At 34.6% G+C, this 19,943-nt stretch overlaps 1 protein-coding gene across 1 annotated transcript in view; it reads left to right on the forward strand.

The window, feature by feature from the left end:
- LOC136037791 (transforming acidic coiled-coil-containing protein 2-like) overlaps positions 1 to 19,943 on the forward strand; it is a 61,263-nt gene that overhangs the window by 17,261 nt on the left and 24,059 nt on the right. The window contains exon 3 of the mRNA XM_065720623.1: positions 15,254 to 15,432. Within this exon, the coding sequence (XP_065576695.1) occupies positions 15,254 to 15,432 (179 nt within the window). The remainder of the gene's footprint in view (positions 1 to 15,253; positions 15,433 to 19,943) is intronic.

Consider the following 19,943-nt stretch of genomic DNA (forward strand, 5'->3'; position numbering starts at 1 on the left):
GCTTCCTTTTTTTTAGTTTGCTGCACACTTTTAGACATAGGACAGGGAAACCTAGCTAACACTGAAATGTCACTTTCTTCTTGAATGTGTTATTAGGGTGTATCCTTTTTTTTAGGCTGCTGCACACTTTTAGAGATAGAACAGGGAGTCCTAGCTGACATTGAAATGCCAATTTCACTTTCTTCTTGAAGTTGTTATTGAGGTGCATCCTTTTTTTAGGTTGCTGCGCACTTTTAAAGATAGGACAGGGAGTCTAGCTCACATTGAAATATCAATGCAATTTTCTTCTTGAAGTTGCTATTAAGGCGCTTCCTTTTTTTAGTTTGCTGCACACTTTTAGACATAGGACAGGGAAACCTAGCTAACACTGAAATGTCACTTTCTTCTTGAATGTGTTATTGGGGTGTATCCTTTTTTTTAGGCTGCTGCACACTTTTAGAGGTAGAACAGGGAGTCCTAGCTGACATTGAAATGCCAATTTCACTTTCTTCTTGAAGTTGTTATTGAGGTGCATCCTTTTTTTAGGTTGCTGCGCACTTTTAAAGATAGGACAGGGAGTCTAGCTCACATTGAAATATCAATGCAATTTTCTTCTTGAAGTTGCTATTAAGGCGCTTCCTTTTTTTAGTTTGCTGCACACTTTTAGACATAGGACAGGGAAACCTAGCTAACACTGAAATGTCACTTTCTTCTTGAATGTGTTATTGGGGTGTATCCTTTTTTTTAGGTTGCTGCACACTTTTAGAGATAGAACAGGGAGTCCTAGCTGACATTGAAATGCCAATTTCACTTTCTTCTTGAAGTTGTTATTGAGGTGCATCCTTTTTTTAGGTTGCTGCGCACTTTTAAAGATAGGACAGGGAGTCTAGCTCACATTGAAATATCAATGCAATTTTCTTCTTGAAGTTGCTATTAAGGCGCTCCCTCTTTTTTTTTAGTTTGCTGCACACTTTTAGACATAGGACAGGGAAACCTAGCTAACACTGAAATGTCACTTTCTTCTTGAATGTGTTATTGGGGTGTATCCTTTTTTTAGGTTGCTGTACACTTTTAGAGATAGAACAGGGAGTCCTAGCTGACATTGAAATGCCAATTTCACTTTCTTCTTGAAGTTGTTATTGAGGTGCATCCTTTTTTTAGGTTGCTGCGCACTTTTAAAGATAGGACAGGGAGTCTAGCTCACATTGAAATATCAATGCAATTTTCTTCTTGAAGTTGCTATTAAGGCGCTTCCTTTTTTTAGTTTGCTGCACACTTTTAGACATAGGACAGGGAAACCTAGCTAACACTGAAATGTCACTTTCTTCTTGAATGTGTTATTGGGGTGTATCCTTTTTTTTAGGTTGCTGCACACTTTTAGAGATAGAACAGGGAGTCCTAGCTGACATTGAAATGCCAATTTCACTTTCTTCTTGAAGTTGTTATTGAGGTGCATCCTTTTTTTTAGGTTGCTGCGCACTTTTAAAGATAGGACAGGGAGTCTAGCTAACATTGAAATGCCAATGAGATTTTCTTCCTGAAGTTGCTATTGAGCTGCTTCCTTTTTTTAGGTTGTTGCACACTTTTAGAGATAGGATAGGTAGTCCTAGCTAACATTGAATACCAGTGTAATTTTCTTCTTGAAGTTTTTGTTGGGATGCTTCCTTTTTCTGGGTTACTGCACACCCTTAAAGATGGAAAAGTAATGAAGTTGCAAATTCTACTTTCCGTGAATATAAGGGTTAGAGTTTCTTGTGGTTGGTTAGGTTTTTCTCTTGTGTAGTGATTTTGCATGATGGTTTGTAGTAAAGTGATTCTTCAATTTTAGTAGTGAACAAAAATGTATGAAAGACACTTGACTCTTTACTAAGTTCTCCCAAATGATTTGTTCTACAATCCTGAATAGGGCTTTAATCGAGGCGTTATTAAAATTCTTTATAATTTTTACGATTAATTCTCGATTCCTGAGTTACAGAAAAAGTCGACAAATCCAAGTATAAAGTTGAACAAAGTTGTTTTCTGGGGGTTAAAACACCTATGAAACTTTGTTAACACTAAAATGCCAGTTTAGTTTTACTCTTGTAATTGTTTTTATGAAGTTGTCAAACACTTTTTGAGAAAGCACTTATGAGGTACAAAACGCTACTATCTAAGGACATAAGGGTTAGAGCTGTGGTTCCCAACCGATTTTGAGTCATGCCAACATAGGCATTTCTAAAATCGCAATGCCCCCTCCTGATATTAAAGTTTTGTTATTCAAAATTTTACGTGAAATACAATGTATGACGTCATTTCATTACTATCATGTATTTTTTTTCTCTTCAAATGCAAGTGAATGTGACGTCATTTACATAAAAATGTTTTGTTTTTTTTTAATTAAGGCTCTAAAGTATAGTCAGCCAAAGGTGGGGTCTACTCCCTCTACGCTTTGTGATAAAGGGTGGCAACTCTTAAAGTAAAAGACAACTTAATTCAATACTAGCTGTTGGTGGGGGTGCTTCGCACCCCCCCCGCGCGTAAGTCGTTACGCGCCACATTAGTTATGCGCCATTGTAGTTGTGTCCCCTGTGTCCCACCTGTGAATATATATATATATATATATATATATATATATATATATATATATATATATATATATATATATATATATATATATATATATATATATATATATATATATATATATATATATATATATATATATATATACATATATATGTCATGAAAAGAGAAATCACCAATGCAACAGCACAAACACATAAAAAAAAGAAAAAAAAAGAGACAAAAGGAGAAAAGGAAGACTGTTTTCCTAAATTAGTGACTAATATAGACCAGCAGTTGAATGAGGCCTTAACCCTACTCATCCATACAATCACATAGGTCAAACAGCATAGCCATACACAATCAACCATAAAGAATAATCCATGAACAGGCAGTCATATCGTCAATAAGTATAAGTCGTCATTCACCAAACAATAGAAACAATAAAGACAAATAATTCAGAGGCAACAACCCAACACAAGGGCTCATCAGGAGAATACACTTGTCTATAGGGTTTCGCCACATTAAATTCTCTACCCAGCCAAGTGTTGTGGCTACCACAGAATATCCATGGCATCCCCGTGTCAGGTATCACCCCCAAAATACATGCCTATGAAAGAAAAAAAACAGCAAATGTAAAACAACCAAGTAACACCAAAACAAGCTTATCCTGTTAATATATGCCTCTTTTTAGCAACAATAGGTAAACTAAATATGATAAATTTTACCAAATCACAAATATTAACACATTGCAAAAAACCTGAATGAACTAAACAATTATAGAATTCATCTTTACCATGTGGCTATTTTTTTAAAAATCCGCTCTATTAGAAACACAATTCAAAATAAATGGCGCTGCAACATCATTTCTCGAACCTCCGAAATTAGTTGAAAATTTCTTTAAGTATTTCCAGATAATTCTTTTGATATTTATTTAAAAGTTCGTTATAATGAAAACTAAATTTTTTAAATTGCCAAGTTAATTTATTTGCAGAAAAACCTCTTGATATCAATTTTTGGCTTAAGATTTTACATCTATTTTTAAAATCAATATAATTACTACAAATCCTTGCATAACGAAGTAACTGTGAGAAAAACGCTGAATATGTGACATTTGAGTGTATATTACTTTCAGGGAATGGGAAACTAATCACTTCAAAATCAAAATCATCCGTTTTATTATACATTTTAAAATTTAATTTATTATTATCACAAATATTAATATTTAAATCTAAGAAATGATCTTCATGACCAGCGCCATGACTAGGTTCAAGAATAAGCTCTGATGGATAAATATTTTTAGAAATATCAATGAAATCCTTACAATTTAAGACCAAAATATCATCTAAATATCTTTTATTATTTGACAAAACATGTTTTAAATTATTTGGGTTATTCTTATTCATCATATATTTATATTCTAGTTGACTTAAAAACAAGTCAGCTATAAATGGGCTGGCATTCCCCCCCATGGGAATTCCCACGATTTGCTTGTACAAATCACCACCAAATCTTATATAAGTATTGTATAAAACAAATTCTAATAACTCAAAAATCATATCCAAGGTGTAACATCTCAAGTTAACTGTAGTATTAAAGCAATTTGTCCATATAGCTTTTTTATTATAAGTGTCTATTTTTAAGAACCTTTTACTAGATAAGAGGAAAGATTTCTTGATAACAGTTTTTAAATTATCTAACACTACATTAAGTGATAAAATAGTATACATTGTCGCAAAATCGAAAGACTCAATTCTTTTAGCTGAAACCATTGTTAAAGACTCTATCACCTGCAGTGAATTATTAACACTCTAATATGGATTAAAATTCGAAAACTTTTTAATACCAGAATTATAGGTTTTAAGTTTATTTACAATTTCCTTTAAAATTAAAGAGAGGTCAGTAGCAGCAATGCGGGTTGGACATTTAGCTGCTCCAGCAATAAACCGTGGTTTAGGGGGATTCTTATGAAATTTTACAGTCCAATATAGGAAAGGGAACTTTTTATCATTGTCATTTATTTTAATATTAAAATTTTTAAAAAGTATTTCTTCAGTCTTTTCAATTAAATTCTCATCCTCTAAATTTACCTTTTCGTAAACATTAGTTGTGCATAACTCCCTTTTTAAGATATCACAATTCATCTTCTGACAAATTATGGCAAAATTATTATATATATATATATCTATATATCTTCTATCTATATATATAAAAATAAGTTGTCTGTGGATGGATGGATGGATGGATGTGTCAGGTGACGTCACCTGAAAAAACTGGATTAGGTGACGTCAAAACTGAAAAAACTAAAAAAAGGCAAAAACTACAAAAAAAACTAAAAACTAATAAAAAAAATAAAAAAGCTAAAAAACTGAAAAAACTATAAAGGTAAAAACCAATAAAAAACTAAAAAAAAAAGTGAAAAAACTAAAAAAAAGGCAAAAACTACAAAAAAAAACTAAAAACTAATAAAAAAAGTAAAAAAGCTAAAAAACTAAAAAAAATAAAAAAACTAAAAAAAGGTAAAAAACTAAAAAAAATAAAAAATAAAAAAATAAAAAATAAAAAAAAACTAAAAAAAAGGAAAAAACTGAAAAATAAGCTAAAATAAAGGTAAAAACCAATAAAAAACTAAAAAAAAAAGGAAAAAACTAATAAATGACGACACTCAAAGAGAAAGCGACCAGGACATGTACACCGGGATACAAATGACGACCGGGACACAGGGAATATAAATAACGACCGGGACACAGGGACACAACTACAACGGGGACACCGGGGGAAACAGGGGGATGTAAATGACGACCGGGACACCGGGACAGGGAATGGTCGATTAGCAATCACCATCAACAAAGCTCAAGGGCAATCATTAGAATCATGAGGTATAGATCTGAATACAGATTGTTTTCCCATGGACCATTATATGTTGCATGTTCAAGAGTCGGTAAACCTGACAATCTATTTATATGCAAAGACAATGGGACAGCAAAGAATGTTGTATATTCGCAAGTTTTACGTAGTTAAAACCATATATATATATCTATCTATATTCACAGGTGGGACATAGGGACACAACTAAAATGGCGCGTAACTATTATGGCGCGTAACGACTTACGCGCGCGGGGGGGCTTGGGGGGGGCGCGAAGCGCCCCCACCAACTAGGTGTTGGGGTGGCGCGAAGCGCCACCCCAACAGCTAGTATATATATATATATATATATATATAAATAAGTTGTCTGTCTGTGTGTCTGTCTGTCAGGTGACGTCATGTTTCTGTGTCGACTGACGTGATGAAGTTAGTTGTCGTCATTTTTGCTATGACGGTGACGTCATTAAAGATATTTAATCATGAAGTTAGTTGTCGTCATTTTTGCTATGACGGTGACGTCATTAAAGATATTTAAAACATATATGTTCACGTAGAAATCTATTAATGTTTAAGTTTAAAATGACTGATGAACTTACAATGGCAAAAGCCGATGAAGATGCTCAAAGAGTCTATGCCAAAAAACTTGCTGCTGATAGAGAAAGTCAGAAAAGAAAGCGTGCCGAGGAATCAAAAGAACAGCAAGGAAACAGGCTTGAGGCTGATAGAGAAAGAAAGAACAGAAAGCGTGCCGAGGAATCAAAAGAACAGCAAGGAAACAGGCTTGAGGCTGATAGAGAAAGAAAGAACAGAAAGCGTGCCGAGGAACTACCAGAAAAACGCGAAAGCAGACTTGCTGCTAAAAGAGAAAGTGAAAAAAGAAGGCGTGCCGAGGAATCACAAGAACAGCAAGAAATCAGGCTTGCTGCTGATAGAGAAAGTAAGAAAAGAAAGCGTGCCGAGGAATCACAAGAACAGCAAGAAATCAGGCTTGCTGCTGATAGAGAAAGTAAGAAAAGAAAGCGTGCCGAGGAATCAGAGCAACCTGAAAGTTATCGCCTGGCATTCAGGTACAGCCCAGTCGATGATTATAGCTTGAGTAGATGTGTTCAAATCGGGACAATGTCTAAAATTTGTCCCTATTGCAAGGTATTGAAATTCAATGGTGAAACAATGGGAATGTGTTGCGCCTCAGGAAAAGTTAAACTTCCTCTATTGGCTGCACCACCAGAGCCATTGAAGACTTTCCTTACTGGAACTACGTCAGAATCTAAGCGTTTTTTGTCAAAAATCAGAAAATACAACTCATGTTTCCAAATGACGTCGTTTGGAGCCCAAATCGAAAATCCAGATCAATTTATGTCTACTTTCAAAGTAAAAGGGCAAATTTATCATAGAGCAGGGTCCCTTCTACCATTCTCAGGCGAGAATCATAAATTTTTACAATTGTACTTCATCAGTGATAGAAATTCTGAATTGAGTGCACGTTGCGAAATTTCTCCCAACGTTGAAAGGACAATCGTTTCCCAATTGCAACATCTTTTCCACGAAAATAATAATTTAGTGCGTCTGTTCAAAACAGCCATCGATTTGATGCCTACTGATACGCATAAAATTGTTATTTCCGCTGACAAAAAGCCTCCTGCCCAACATGTGCGTAGATACAATGCTCCAACTATCGACGAAGTGGCAATCGTTATGGTCGGTGATCAGTTTTTACCTCGAGATATTATTCTTCATAAGCGAAACGCTCAGTTGTTAAGAATTGCTGAAACTCATCGATGCTACGATGCCCTACAATATCCCATCATTTTTTGGGAGGGAGCCGACGGCTATCACTTTAATATTAAATTGATGAATCCAGCCACTAACAAAGAAATGAATAAGAAATGCAGTGCAATGCATTATTATTCCTATAGACTAATGATTCGGCAGGATGAAGAAAATTATATTTTAAAATGCCGTGAATTGTTTCACCAATTTGTCGTTGATATGTATGCTAAAATTGAATCAGAACGTTTGCTATATATCCGCCTGAATCAGACCAAGCTCCGCTCTGAACAATACATTCATTTGCGAGATGCAGTTATAAATGACGGTAATACCACAAACGTTGGAAGATTAACAATTTTACCTTCATCATATGCTGGCAGTCCCCGTCATATGCATGAATATGCTCAAGATGCTATTGCGTATGTTCGTCTCTATGGTCGTTCAGATTTATTTATTACATTTACATGTAATCAATCTTGGGACGAGATATTGCAGCTTTTACTTCAAGGACAATCGGCGGTTCATAGGCATGACATTACGGCCCTTGTCTTCCGGCAAAAGTTGAAATCACTGATAAACTACATAGTAAAATTTAAAGTGTTTGGGTCAGTGCGATGCTGGATGTACTCAGTGGAATGGCAAAAACGAGGTTTGCCACACACACATATACTAATCTGGCTACATAAAAAAAATTACTTCGAACGAAATTGATGATGTGATTTCCGCTGAAATACCTGATAAAAATGTCGATAAGGGGTTACATGATATTATTGTAAAAAATATGATACATGGACCTTGCGGTGCACTGAACGAAAATTCACCATGTATGGCGAAAGGAAGGTGCACAAAGCAATATCCTCGACTTTTAGTATCAAACACAATTACTGGCAATGATGGTTACCCACAATATAGAAGAAGATCTACTGAAGATGGCGGTAAAACAGCAATAATAAAGAAGCGTAACGGTACCACCATCGAAGTAGATAACCAGTGGGTTGTTCCATATTCCCCATTATTATCAAAAACATTTAATGCACACATAAACGTTGAATACTGTAACTCCATAAAGGCAATCAAATACATATGTAAATACGTCAACAAAGGCAGTGACATGGCAGTTTTTGGCTTGCAGCCCGAAATCAAAGATTTCGACGAAATCGTACAATATCAGGCTGGAAGATACATAAGCAGTAATGAAGCTGTTTGGCGAATTCTTTCATTTCCGATACATGAACGTAGTCCAGCTGTTGTTCACTTAGCGGTACATTTACAGGATGGTCAACGTGTTTATTTCACGGAAACCAACGTGCAACAAAGAGCCCTGAATCCACCGGATACAACATTAATAGCTTTTTTTTCGCTTTGCAAAAATTATTCTTTTGCAAAAAAACTGCTGTATACTGAAGTGCCTTCGTATTACACGTGGAATACTAAAAATAAAGTATTTGAACGTCGAAAACAGGGTAAGTCAGTCGACGGCCAACCTACCATCTTCAAAGATACCACGATAGGAAGACTCTACACCGTTCACCCCAATCAACATGAATGCTTCTTTCTACGCCTGCTTTTGGTGAATGTACCCGGTCCGACATCCTTTGAGTATTTGAGAACTGTAAACGGTACTATACATGACACTTACCGTAGTGTATGCCAAGCTCTGAATTTATTGGAGAATGACCAACACTGGGATAACTGCATCAATGACGCGTGCGAAATGTCAACCCCAAGTCAAATTCGTGCATTGTTTGGCATCATTTTAACAACTTGCTCTCCATCAGCTCCTACAGAGTTATGGGAAAAATATAAGTCAAAAATGTCCGAAGATATACTCCATCGAAAACAGTTAGAGACGTCAGATATGACTTTTGATTTTACATCAGAAATTTATAACTACTTTTAGTTATTATAGAAGATTTGTGCGTACGTATGGCAAACAAACCTCTTCAGGATTTGGGAATGCCTTCACCTAACCGTATCGCTGCTGTTTCGACATGTGTAGAATTGGATCGTGAACAAAGTTACAGTACGAGTGATCTATTGTCGTATGTACAAAATAACATTTCCAAGTTAATGTCGGAACAAAAAGACATTTATGATACGATAATGCATTGTGTCGATAACAACGTTGGAGAAATTTTCTTTTTGGATGCGCCAGGAGGTACTGGTAAAACGTTTGTGATAAAACTGATTCTGGCATCAATTCGATCAAAAAATGATATAGCGTTGGCAATTGCGTCGTCCGGAATAGCCGCAACATTGCTGCCTGGTGGGAGAACTGCTCATTCCGCTTTGAAATTGCCTCTGAATTTGCATTCTACAGAAACTCCCACGTGCAATATTTCCAAATCATCTGGGATGGGTAAAGTATTGCAGCAATGCAAACTTATTATTTGGGATGAGTGCACAATGGCACACAAAAAATCGCTCGAGGCTGTGGATCAATGCTTGAAAGATTTGAGAGGGAAGTCCAAACCTTTTGGCAGCACATTAATATTGCTTGCGGGAGATTTCAGGCAAACATTACCTATAATACCTAGATCAACTCCTGCAGACGAAATGAATGCTTGCCTGAAAAATTCTAATTTATGGGCACACGTAAAAATATTAAAATTAACTACAAATATGCGTGTCCGATTGCAAAACGATGACTCTGGTCAAACATTTTCAGATCAATTGCTGGCAATTGGAAACGGAAAGCTCCCAGTAGACTCAATTTCAGGACGTATACAACTACCTGCTGATTTCTGTAATATAGTGACGTCCAAAAATGAATTGATTGAAAAAGTATTTCCGAATATTCTAAAAAATTATAAAAATAATAAATGGCTAAGTGAAAGAGCGATTCTCGCACCCAAAAATATAGACGTCCACGAAATCAACAATATTGTTTTGACCAAGATTCGAGACCAGGCAGTCCTTTACAAGTCAGTCGACACAATTTTGGAACCTAAATGAAGCGGTTAATTATCCATCTGAATTTTTAAATTCCATAGATCTTTCAGGGTTTCCACCACACGTGCTACATCTAAAAATAGGCGTACCAATAATACTTTTAAGAAATATCAACCCACCAAAGCTTTGCAATGGCACGCGACTTGCCGTAAAAAAAACAATGGGAAACCTAATAGAGGCCACAATCTTGACAGGGCCTTTTGAGGGTGAGGCTGTTCTTATTCCTCGCATTCCCATGATTCCAACGGATCTGCCTTTTCAATTTAAAAGATTGCAATTCCCAATTCGATTAGCATTTGCAATCACCATTAACAAAGCTCAAGGTCAATCATTAGAAAAATGTGGTATAGATCTTAATACTGATTTTTTTTCCCATGGATAATTGTACGTTGCATGTTCGAGGGTCGGTAAACCTGACAATCTATTTATATGCAGCGACAATTGGACAGCGAAGAATGTTGTATATTCGCAAGTTTTACGCAGTTAATTTGTATTGTATCTATCTATCTATCTATCTATATAAAAACGAGTTGTGTGTATGCATGTTTGTTTGTTTGTAAAAAGAGCGTTTGCATATGACGTCATTATTAGTACATACGGCTTTGTATATGCACAGACAATGGGAAAGCCAAGAATGTTGTATATTCGCAATTTTTACGTAGTTTAACTCCTGCAGACGAAATGAATGCTTGCCTGAAAAATTCTAATTTATGGGCACACGTAAAAATATTAAAATTAACTACAAATATGCGTGTCCGATTGCAAAACGATGACTCTGGTCAAACATTCTCAGATCAATTGCTGGCAATTGGAAACGGAAAGCTCCCAGTAGACTCAATTTCAGGACGTATACAAACTACCTGCTGATTTCTGTAATTTAGTGACGTCCAAAAATGAATTGATTGAAAAAGTATTTCCGAATATTCTAAAAAATTATAAAAATAATAAATGGCTAAGTGAAAGAGCGATTCTCGCACCCAAAAATATAGACGTCCACGAAATCAACAATATTGTTTTGACCAAGATTCGAGACCAGGCAGTCCTTTACAAGTCAGTCGACACAGTTTTGGAACCAAATGAAGCGGTTAATTATCCATCTGAATTTTTAAATTCCATAGATCCTTCAGGGTTTCCACCACACGTGCTACAACTAAAAATAGGCGTACCAATAATACTTTTAAGAAATATCAACCCACCAAAGCTTTGCAATGGCACGCGACTTGCCGTAAAAAAAAACAATGGGAAACCTAATAGAGGCCACAATCTTGACAGGGCCTTTTGAGGGTGAGGCTGTTCTTATTCCTCGCATTCCCATGATTCCAACGGATCTGCCTTTTCAATTTAAAAGATTGCAATTCCCAATTCGATTAGCATTTGCAATCACCATTAACAAAGCTCAAGGTCAATCATTAGAAAAATGTGGTATAGATCTTAATACTGATTTTTTTTTCCCATGGATAATTGTACGTTGCATGTTCGAGGGTCGGTAAACCTGACAATCTATTTATATGCAGCGACAATTGGACAGCGAAGAATGTTGTATATTCGCAAGTTTTACGCAGTTAATTTGTATTGTATCTATCTATCTATCTATCTATATAAAAACGAGTTGTGTGTATGCATGTTTGTTTGTTTGTAAAAAGAGCGTTTGCATATGACGTCATTATTAGTACATACGGCTTTGTATATGCACAGACAATGGGAAAGCCAAGAATGTTGTATGTTCGCAATTTTTACGTAGTTTGAAACACATATATAAATCTATCTATATTCACAGGTGGGACACAGGGACACAACTACAATGGCGCGTAACTAATATGGTGCGTAACGACTTACGCGCGCGGGGGGGGCTTGGGGGGGCGCGAAGCGCCCCACCAACTAGGTGTTGGGGTGGCGCGAAGCGCCACCCCAACAACTAGTATATATATATATATATATATATATATATATATATATATATATATATATATATATATATATATATATATATATATATATATTTATATATTTATATATATATATATATATACTAGCTGTTGGGGTGGCGCTTCGCGCCACCCCAACACCTAGTTGGTGGGGGCGCTTCGCGCCCCCCCCAAGCCCCCCCGCGCGCGTAAGTCGTTACGCGCCATATTAGTTACGCGCCATTGTAGTTGTGTCCCTATGTCCCACCTGTGAATATAGATAGATATATATATATATATATATATATATATATATATATATATATATATATATATATATATATATATATATATATATATATATATAAATATGTTTTTAACTACGTAAAACTTGCGAATATACAACATTCTTTGCTGTCCCATTGTCTGTGCATATAAATAGATTTTCAGGTTTACCGACTCTTGAACATGCAACATATAATGGTCCATGGGAAAACAATCCGTATTCAGATCTATACCTCATGATTCTAATGATTGCCCTTGAGCTTTGTTGATGGTGATTGCTAATCGACCATTCCCTGAGTCGCCATCGTCATTTATATATCCCCCTGTGCACCCCGGCGTCCCCTTTGTAGTTATGTCCCTGTGTCCCGGTCGTCATTTATATTCCCTGTGTCCCGGTCGTCATTTGTGTCCCGGTGTTCCAGTCTGTGATTTCTCTTTGAGTGTCCCAGGCGTCATTTATATTCCTTGTGTCCCGGTGTCCCGGTCGTCATTTATATCCCCCTGTGCCCCCCGGCATCCCCATTGTAGTTGTGTCCCTGTGTCCCGGTCGTCATTTATATTCCCTGTGTCCCGGTCGTCATTTGTATCCCGGTGTCCCGGTCTGTATATACATTCGTTTTTTAGTTTTGTTTTTCTCCTTTATTTTTTTCCTTTTTTCTTTTTTATCTTTTTTAGTTTATTTAGATTTTTAGATTTTTTAGTTTTTTTATTAGTTTTTAGTTTTTTTGTAGTTTTTACCATTTTTTTAGTTTTTTTAGTTTTTTTTTTTACTTATGTCCTGGTCGTCATTTATACTCCCTGTGTCCCGGTCGTCATTTGTGTCTCGGTGCTTTGTTGATTGCTAATTTATATTATATTTATATTTATATTTTTTATATTTATTAATATTTTTTTAGTTTTCTTTTTCTCTTATTTTTCAGTTTTTTCCTTTTTTTTAGTTTTTTCTTTTTTAGTTTTTAGTTTTTTTTTGTTTTTTACCTTTTTTTAGTTTTTAGTTTTTTTTTTAGTTTTTGCCTTTTTTTAGTTTTTTCAGTTTTTTTTAGTTTTTAGTTTTTTACCTTTTTTTAGTTTTTTTTAGTTTTTTAGCTTTTTTAGTTGTTTTTCTTTTTAGTTTTTTTTGTAGTTTTTACCTTTTTTAGTTTTTTTTCTTCTTTTGTATTAGTGTGAAATAATTCAGACGTCATATGCGGACAAACACGACGTCACTCGACAGACAGACAGACAGACATAACCCACAAACAACTTATTTTTATATATATTTATTCATATTTTTTTAGTTTTCTTTTTCTCTTTAATTTTTCAGTTTTTTCCTTTTTTTTAGTTTTTTTCTTTTTTAGTTTTTAGTTTTTTTTAGTTTTTTACCTTTTTTTAGTTTTTTTTAGTTTTTTTAGTTTTTTAGCTTTTTATTTTTTTATTAGTTTTTATTTTTTTTCTAGTTTTTGCCTTTTTTTATTTTTTTCAGTTTTTTTTTAGTTATTAGATTTTTACCTTTTTTTAGTTTTTTTTAGTTTTTCAGCTTTTTTAGTTTTTTTTTTCTTTTTAGTTTTTTTTGTAGTTTTTACCTTTTTTAGTTTTTTTCTTCTTTTGTATTAGTGTGAAATAATTCAGACGTCATATGCGAACAAACATGACGTCACCTGATCCACACATCCACAGACAGACAACTTATTTTTATATATATAGAATTTTTAAATATATTTATTCATATTTTTTTAGTTTTCTTTTTCTCTTTTATTTTTCAGTTTTTTCCTTTTTTTTAGTTTTTTTCTTTTTTAGTTTTTAGTTTTTTTTAGTTTTTTACCTTTTTTTAGTTTTTTTTTAGTTTTTTTAGTTTTTTAGCTTTTTATTTTTTTATTAGTTTTTATTTTTTTTCTAGTTTTTGCCTTTTTTTATTTTTTTCAGTTTTTTTTTAGTTATTAGATTTTTACCTTTTTTAGTTTTTTTTAGTTTTTCAGCTTTTTTAGTTTTTTTTGTAGTTTTTACCTTTTTTAGTTTACAGTAGAGGAATTCCTTACAAAGCTTTTCCATTCCTTTGATCAATTCAGCTTCGCGTCCGATAAGCCTTGATAGTTCTGTAAAACGCTGGGAATGCTAACGGAACGCCTGGAGTTAGTCAGCCTTTCCTATTCATCCTGTCTTGTTGTGCTGTGGCTATAATATATGCTATACTATAATATACTTATGCTGGCATATCTTTGAATTCAAATTTATCACTCATACCGTTATATCTCTAGGTCACTGCTCTCGAAGCATAATCACAACAGTTTTTTGTAATTCTTAATTATTTTTATTTTGGTTGTAGCTATTGACTGTAAGGGGTTATTTTTCGTCTTTTCCTCACACCTCATTGGTAAGCACAATTAAGATAGGATTTTAATCTCCTTTAACTGTCCAGATGATTGTAAGATCCTTCAGAATGTTATTCCTTTACGCTCAGCGTTTTCTATAAAGCAGCTTTCACATTACGAGGCTAATGTAAAAATCCACACAACCAACATGATAAACTACAATCATCAAAATTATCATAAGCAAAATATTCAAAAATTAAAAATGTGGAACGAGATTTGAGCTCTGATCAAGAATGAAAGGCTTTCTAAAAAAAATTAATGAATGCACTTTCAAAATTAATTAATTGATCATCCGAAAGTCCGATTATGTCACAACTATGTTAACTTGTTCACAGCGTTGCATAAACTTTGTATAAACTACAAAATAACTTGCATAAACTACAAAAAACTACAACCACAAAATAATTGTATAAACTACAAAAAACTACATAAACTACAAAATAATTGCATAAACTACAAAAAACTTGCTTCGTGATATTATATAACGCAAAGTCTTAAATTATGCTAGCGTGAAGGGACCCATCCGGATGCTTAACCCTATTTATGATAATGACCCTGCACCCAACAGGGCTGATCATTGCATGTGTGTAAATCTACCCTTTGTTACAGCCTCTGTGTCTACTCGATGAAGAGACGACAAAAATCCGTTCTCTTCTTGGGCTTACCCCTGATCGGCGAGATAGACCACAGTCACCAAGGATTCTCCAAGAAATAGACTCAGCAAACGTATTTGAATCACAGCTTATCGCATATGAAGCAAAGATTGATAAGCTGGCCGGAAGTATAGCGTAAGTATACACCTATTCGTATAGACAATTACGCTATGAGATATGAACATTCTTGTTCACACCTTTGTCTGGTCCTTTTCGCATAGGATCATAAACTAAACGATAAGACTTTAGTGGTAATTAGGATCAGCCGAAGATTTCTTTTTTTGGGGGGGGGGGAACAGTATCGGTCAAGGAGAGCATTTTTTATGTTGTTGTTGTTTTTTTTAAGGAGGGAGTATTTCGGAAAATCGTTTTTCGGCTATTTAACTAACAGAAATCCATGATTGCCGGCTTGGTAGTTATATCATATAATTTTCTTGGTTTTTGATTTTGACTGACAATGTTAATAAATGAAGAAGTAATTTTATTTTTATATTGCTATCCTGTTTTTTTTTCTGTCGCCGATTTCAGTTTATTCTGAAAAAATAGTAAGGGTAAAACCTCTTTTTTTGGGAAACGAGTGGACCTCTTGCCGGATTTATGAATAGAACAGTAAGTTTTGGAAAGAGGTTCGTGAATCTTGTCTGGGGCCTAAAAGGATGGTGTTTGTTTTTCCTTGGGCTAGAGCCAGTGCCGAAGGAAAGTTTTATAGTTTATGATTGAAAATCTAAAATTGCTCTGCTGAGCTTTCTTTTTTTAGCGGTGTTTCTGCTTTCTAAAGGAAAGTTCTATTCAAGCAGAAAGGTCTGAATTTCTATTCAAATCATATTAAGATTTAAAATATCTTAAGATATGTCATGGCTCTGTCATTGATTTCAGGTCATTGTGACAAGTATCAAGGGTTTAACCTCTGCAATTTTTGCGGAAAGTGTGAACCTGTGGCCGAATTTATGAATAGAAGAATAAATCTGGGAAAGCTATATGTAATTATTGCTTGGGACAGAAAAAAACGGTTACCACTTGTCTTAAGGCTTGAGCCAACAGTGCTTGAGAGGGCTTATAGTCTATATTAGAAAGTAAGCCGTTCCGCTAAGCTTTCGTTTTTTGGAGTGTTATTGCATTTCATAAAAGGAGCTTATTTTCACGGATCTGGAAGTACTGTCATCTATTTTCACAAGGCTTTTTTGGGGTTTTGTTGAGTTTTCAACTTTTGGGATTGAGATGGGGGATCAGTATTACATATAGCTTTGAAATTTTTATAGGTTTCTCATTGCTAATGAAATTGGAGGGTTTTCCTTTGCGCTTTTATTAGTTGAGATATTAGAAAGTTGTCCCTGGGCAAGAAAGTCAATTTTTTAACTAAGAGAGGCACGATTTTCCTTTTAGTGATGATTAAGACTCCTGGAAGAGCTGAAACATGTACATTACTAGAATGTCTAATTAGGTCTTTAGTCGTTTAGTCACGCATGATGCAAGTATTTCTTACAATCAGAGTCAGCTGGTTTCCGATCACCATTGGGAGTATACCTGTTTTTTACGGTTGAAGCCTGGAGGCAAGTGAGTATTGCGAAGAGTTTAAGGAAATTAGCTTTCATTACAGGGTGACCAATTTTATACGGAGTTTAGTAAGACCTGTATCCTGTGTTGCCAGATTGGCTTGTTTCAAGCCCCGATGGCTTGTTTCATTGGGCTGCGGCGGGCGTTTTTTTTCGCGGGCTTGGGGCGGGAAACTGGGCTTATTGATTTTTAGTTTGGCTTGTTTTGGGCTTTTTCTACTCAAAAGAATATTTTTTTTTAAGAATTTCTTTTTTCAAGTTAAAGTTCATTATTTTACAAAACTTTCGAGGAAAGAAAGCGAACGGATTTAAGGAAAAGTTTAACTATGCCCTACGATTCACTAAAAAAGAAGAAGAAAATAAGTAAAGTGAGTCACAAAGAACTGTTTATTACGGCAGATTACTAGTTACAACTATTGAATAGAGACATTTCAAACAGTTTGTGGTAACGAACTGTAGTAAGGAGCGACCCGGCTCAATAGTAAACAAAACTCTAAAAAACAGAATTTTGATGCTAAAAGATACATCAAAAGAATCAAATTTCCATGCTGATTTCAAATATATAAGTTTCGTCAAATTTAATGTTTGTCATCAAAAGTTACGAGCCTGAGAAAATTTGCCTTATTTTGGAAAATAGGGGGAAACACCCCTAAAAGTCAAAGATTCTTAGCAAAAATCACACCATCGCATTCAGCGTATCAGGGCAAAACCATGTAGCAAAAATTTCAAGCTCCTATCTACAAAAATGTGGAATTTCATATTTTTTGCCAGAAGACAGATCACGGGTTTTTTTTTTCAGGGGTCATCGTATCGACCATGTGGTCCTAGAATGTCGCAAGAGGGCTCATTATAACAGAAATGAAAAGTTTTAGTGCCCTTTTTAAGTGACCAAAAAATTGGAGGGCACCAAGGCCCCCTCCCACACTCATTTTTTCCCCAAAGTCAACGAATAAAAATTTTGAGATAGCCATTTTGTTCCGCATAGTCGAAAACCATAAAACTATGTCTTTGGGGATGACTTACTCCCCCACAGTCCCTGGGGAAGGGGCTACAAGTTAAAAACTTTGACCCTTGTTTACGTACAGTAATGGATATTGGGAAGTGTACATACGTTTTCAGGGGGATTTGTTTGGTTTGGGGGTGGGTTTGAGGGGAGGGGCTATGTGGGAGGATCTTTCCTTGGAGAAATATGTCATGGGGGAAGAGAAATTCAATGAAAAGGGCGCAGGATTTTCAAGCATTACTATAAAAAAACAATGAAAAAATAAACATGAAAAAGTTCTTCAATTGAAAGTAAGGAGTAGCATTAAAACTTAAAACGACCAGATATTATTACGCATATGAGGGTTCTAAAAATACTTTAGCATAAAGAGCGGGGTATTTATTTAGGAGGAGAAAAATATCTCACTCTTTATGCTATAGTATTTTTAGTAATTTCAAATATTTATTCTATGGCCTTTTTGATTCAGGGGTCATTCTTAAAGAATTGGGACAAAAGTTAAGATTATGTTAAAGAGCGAGGTATTGACGAGGGGACACACCCCCTCATGTACATAATAAAAATATAAAAGTTTGTTCCAAAAGTTTATTCTTAAGTTACGTATATTTTTTACTAACAAAACGTTCGTTAAAAATTAAAAGTTATAGATGCCTTTTTAAGTAGTCGAAAAATTGGAGGGCAACTAGGCCTCCTTCTCCACCTCTTATTTCTCAAAATCGTCTGATCCAAACTAAGAGGAAGCCATTTAGCCAAAAAAAAGAAGTAATATGCGAAATTCATTTTAATAATTTATGTGCGGAGAGCCAAAATCAAAGATATATTAATTCAAAAACGTTCAGAAATTAAGTAAAAAAAACTAGTTTTTTTTAACAGAAAGTAAGGACTGATATTGAAACTTAAAACGAACAGAAATTACTCCGTATATGAAATGAGTTGTCCCCTCCGCAATACCTCGGTCTTTACGCTAAAGTTTGGATCTTTGTCACAATTCTACTATTTAAAACAATTAAAAACTTTAGCGTAAAAAGCGAGGGATTGCGGAGGGGACAACTCATTACATATACTGAGTAATTTCTGTTCGTTTTAAGTTTCAATGTCGCTCCTTACTTTCAGTTTAAAAAAACTAGTTTTTTTATTTAATCATCTACAAAAGGTAAGACGCCAAATACGACATTGTGTTTGAAACAGATGAAGATGGACTTTATAACCCCCAAGCATGTAACAGTCAAAATACTACAAAACAATACCTTGAAGTTGTATTTGAAACAGATGGGGATAGACTTCCTAACCCCCAAGCACTTTGCAAAAAACAAGTTGAAAATCCATCGAAAAAGCTTAATATTTTCGTTTTCCTGATTATTCTAGCAAATAATTTTCAAAATAAGATACGAAATTATTTTTTAATAGTTTTTCAGTTTGCACCTCAAGGTACGAATAGGAATTTAATAAGAAACCATCGGTTTCTTTAAAAAGGAAAACAAATGTCGGAATTCTTCAGATTCTGTGAAATTCATATAAAAATGAGCTCCTTCAGTGGAGCCAAAACTAGGAGTCTTCGGACTGGAGCCTGATAGGTAAAAAAAACCGATTGATAAGCTGCATCTAAAAACCAAAATGCTGTATTACAAAATAATCGGCTTTTGATATGTATATTTTTCTTAAGGTGATGACACTGAATTTCTAAATTGTAAATAGCTTTTTAGTTGCTGTAGCATTTTTTTTTGTCAAAAGCTGTACATTGTATTTCATTTTTTAGAAATTATTTTTAATTTTTCTTGCTTGAGGTATTGAGAAAATGTACCAAAAGTATTGAGAGCTTTTCAATATTACGTTGATTCTCTTGAAGTTTTTTTCCTTTGTGATACAGAATTTCAAGATTCAATTATTTTCTTTTTTGCATTTTACCACTCCATCCAAAGAAGTAATTAAGCCTGTGTATTTCTAGTTGTGATAATTTGGTCATGATTCTGTTTTGCTCACTAAAATTATTTTGCTTATTGAAGAAATCTCATTGCGTTTTCTGTTACTCCTGAAATTTTTTTTTGTTTTATTACAATGTCAATGCACTAAGAATTAGCTGAAAGCCGCGTTCA

This window comes from Artemia franciscana, chromosome 17, assembly GCF_032884065.1.
Source record: "Artemia franciscana chromosome 17, ASM3288406v1, whole genome shotgun sequence".
In the NCBI taxonomy this organism is placed as follows: domain Eukaryota; kingdom Metazoa; phylum Arthropoda; class Branchiopoda; order Anostraca; family Artemiidae; genus Artemia; species Artemia franciscana.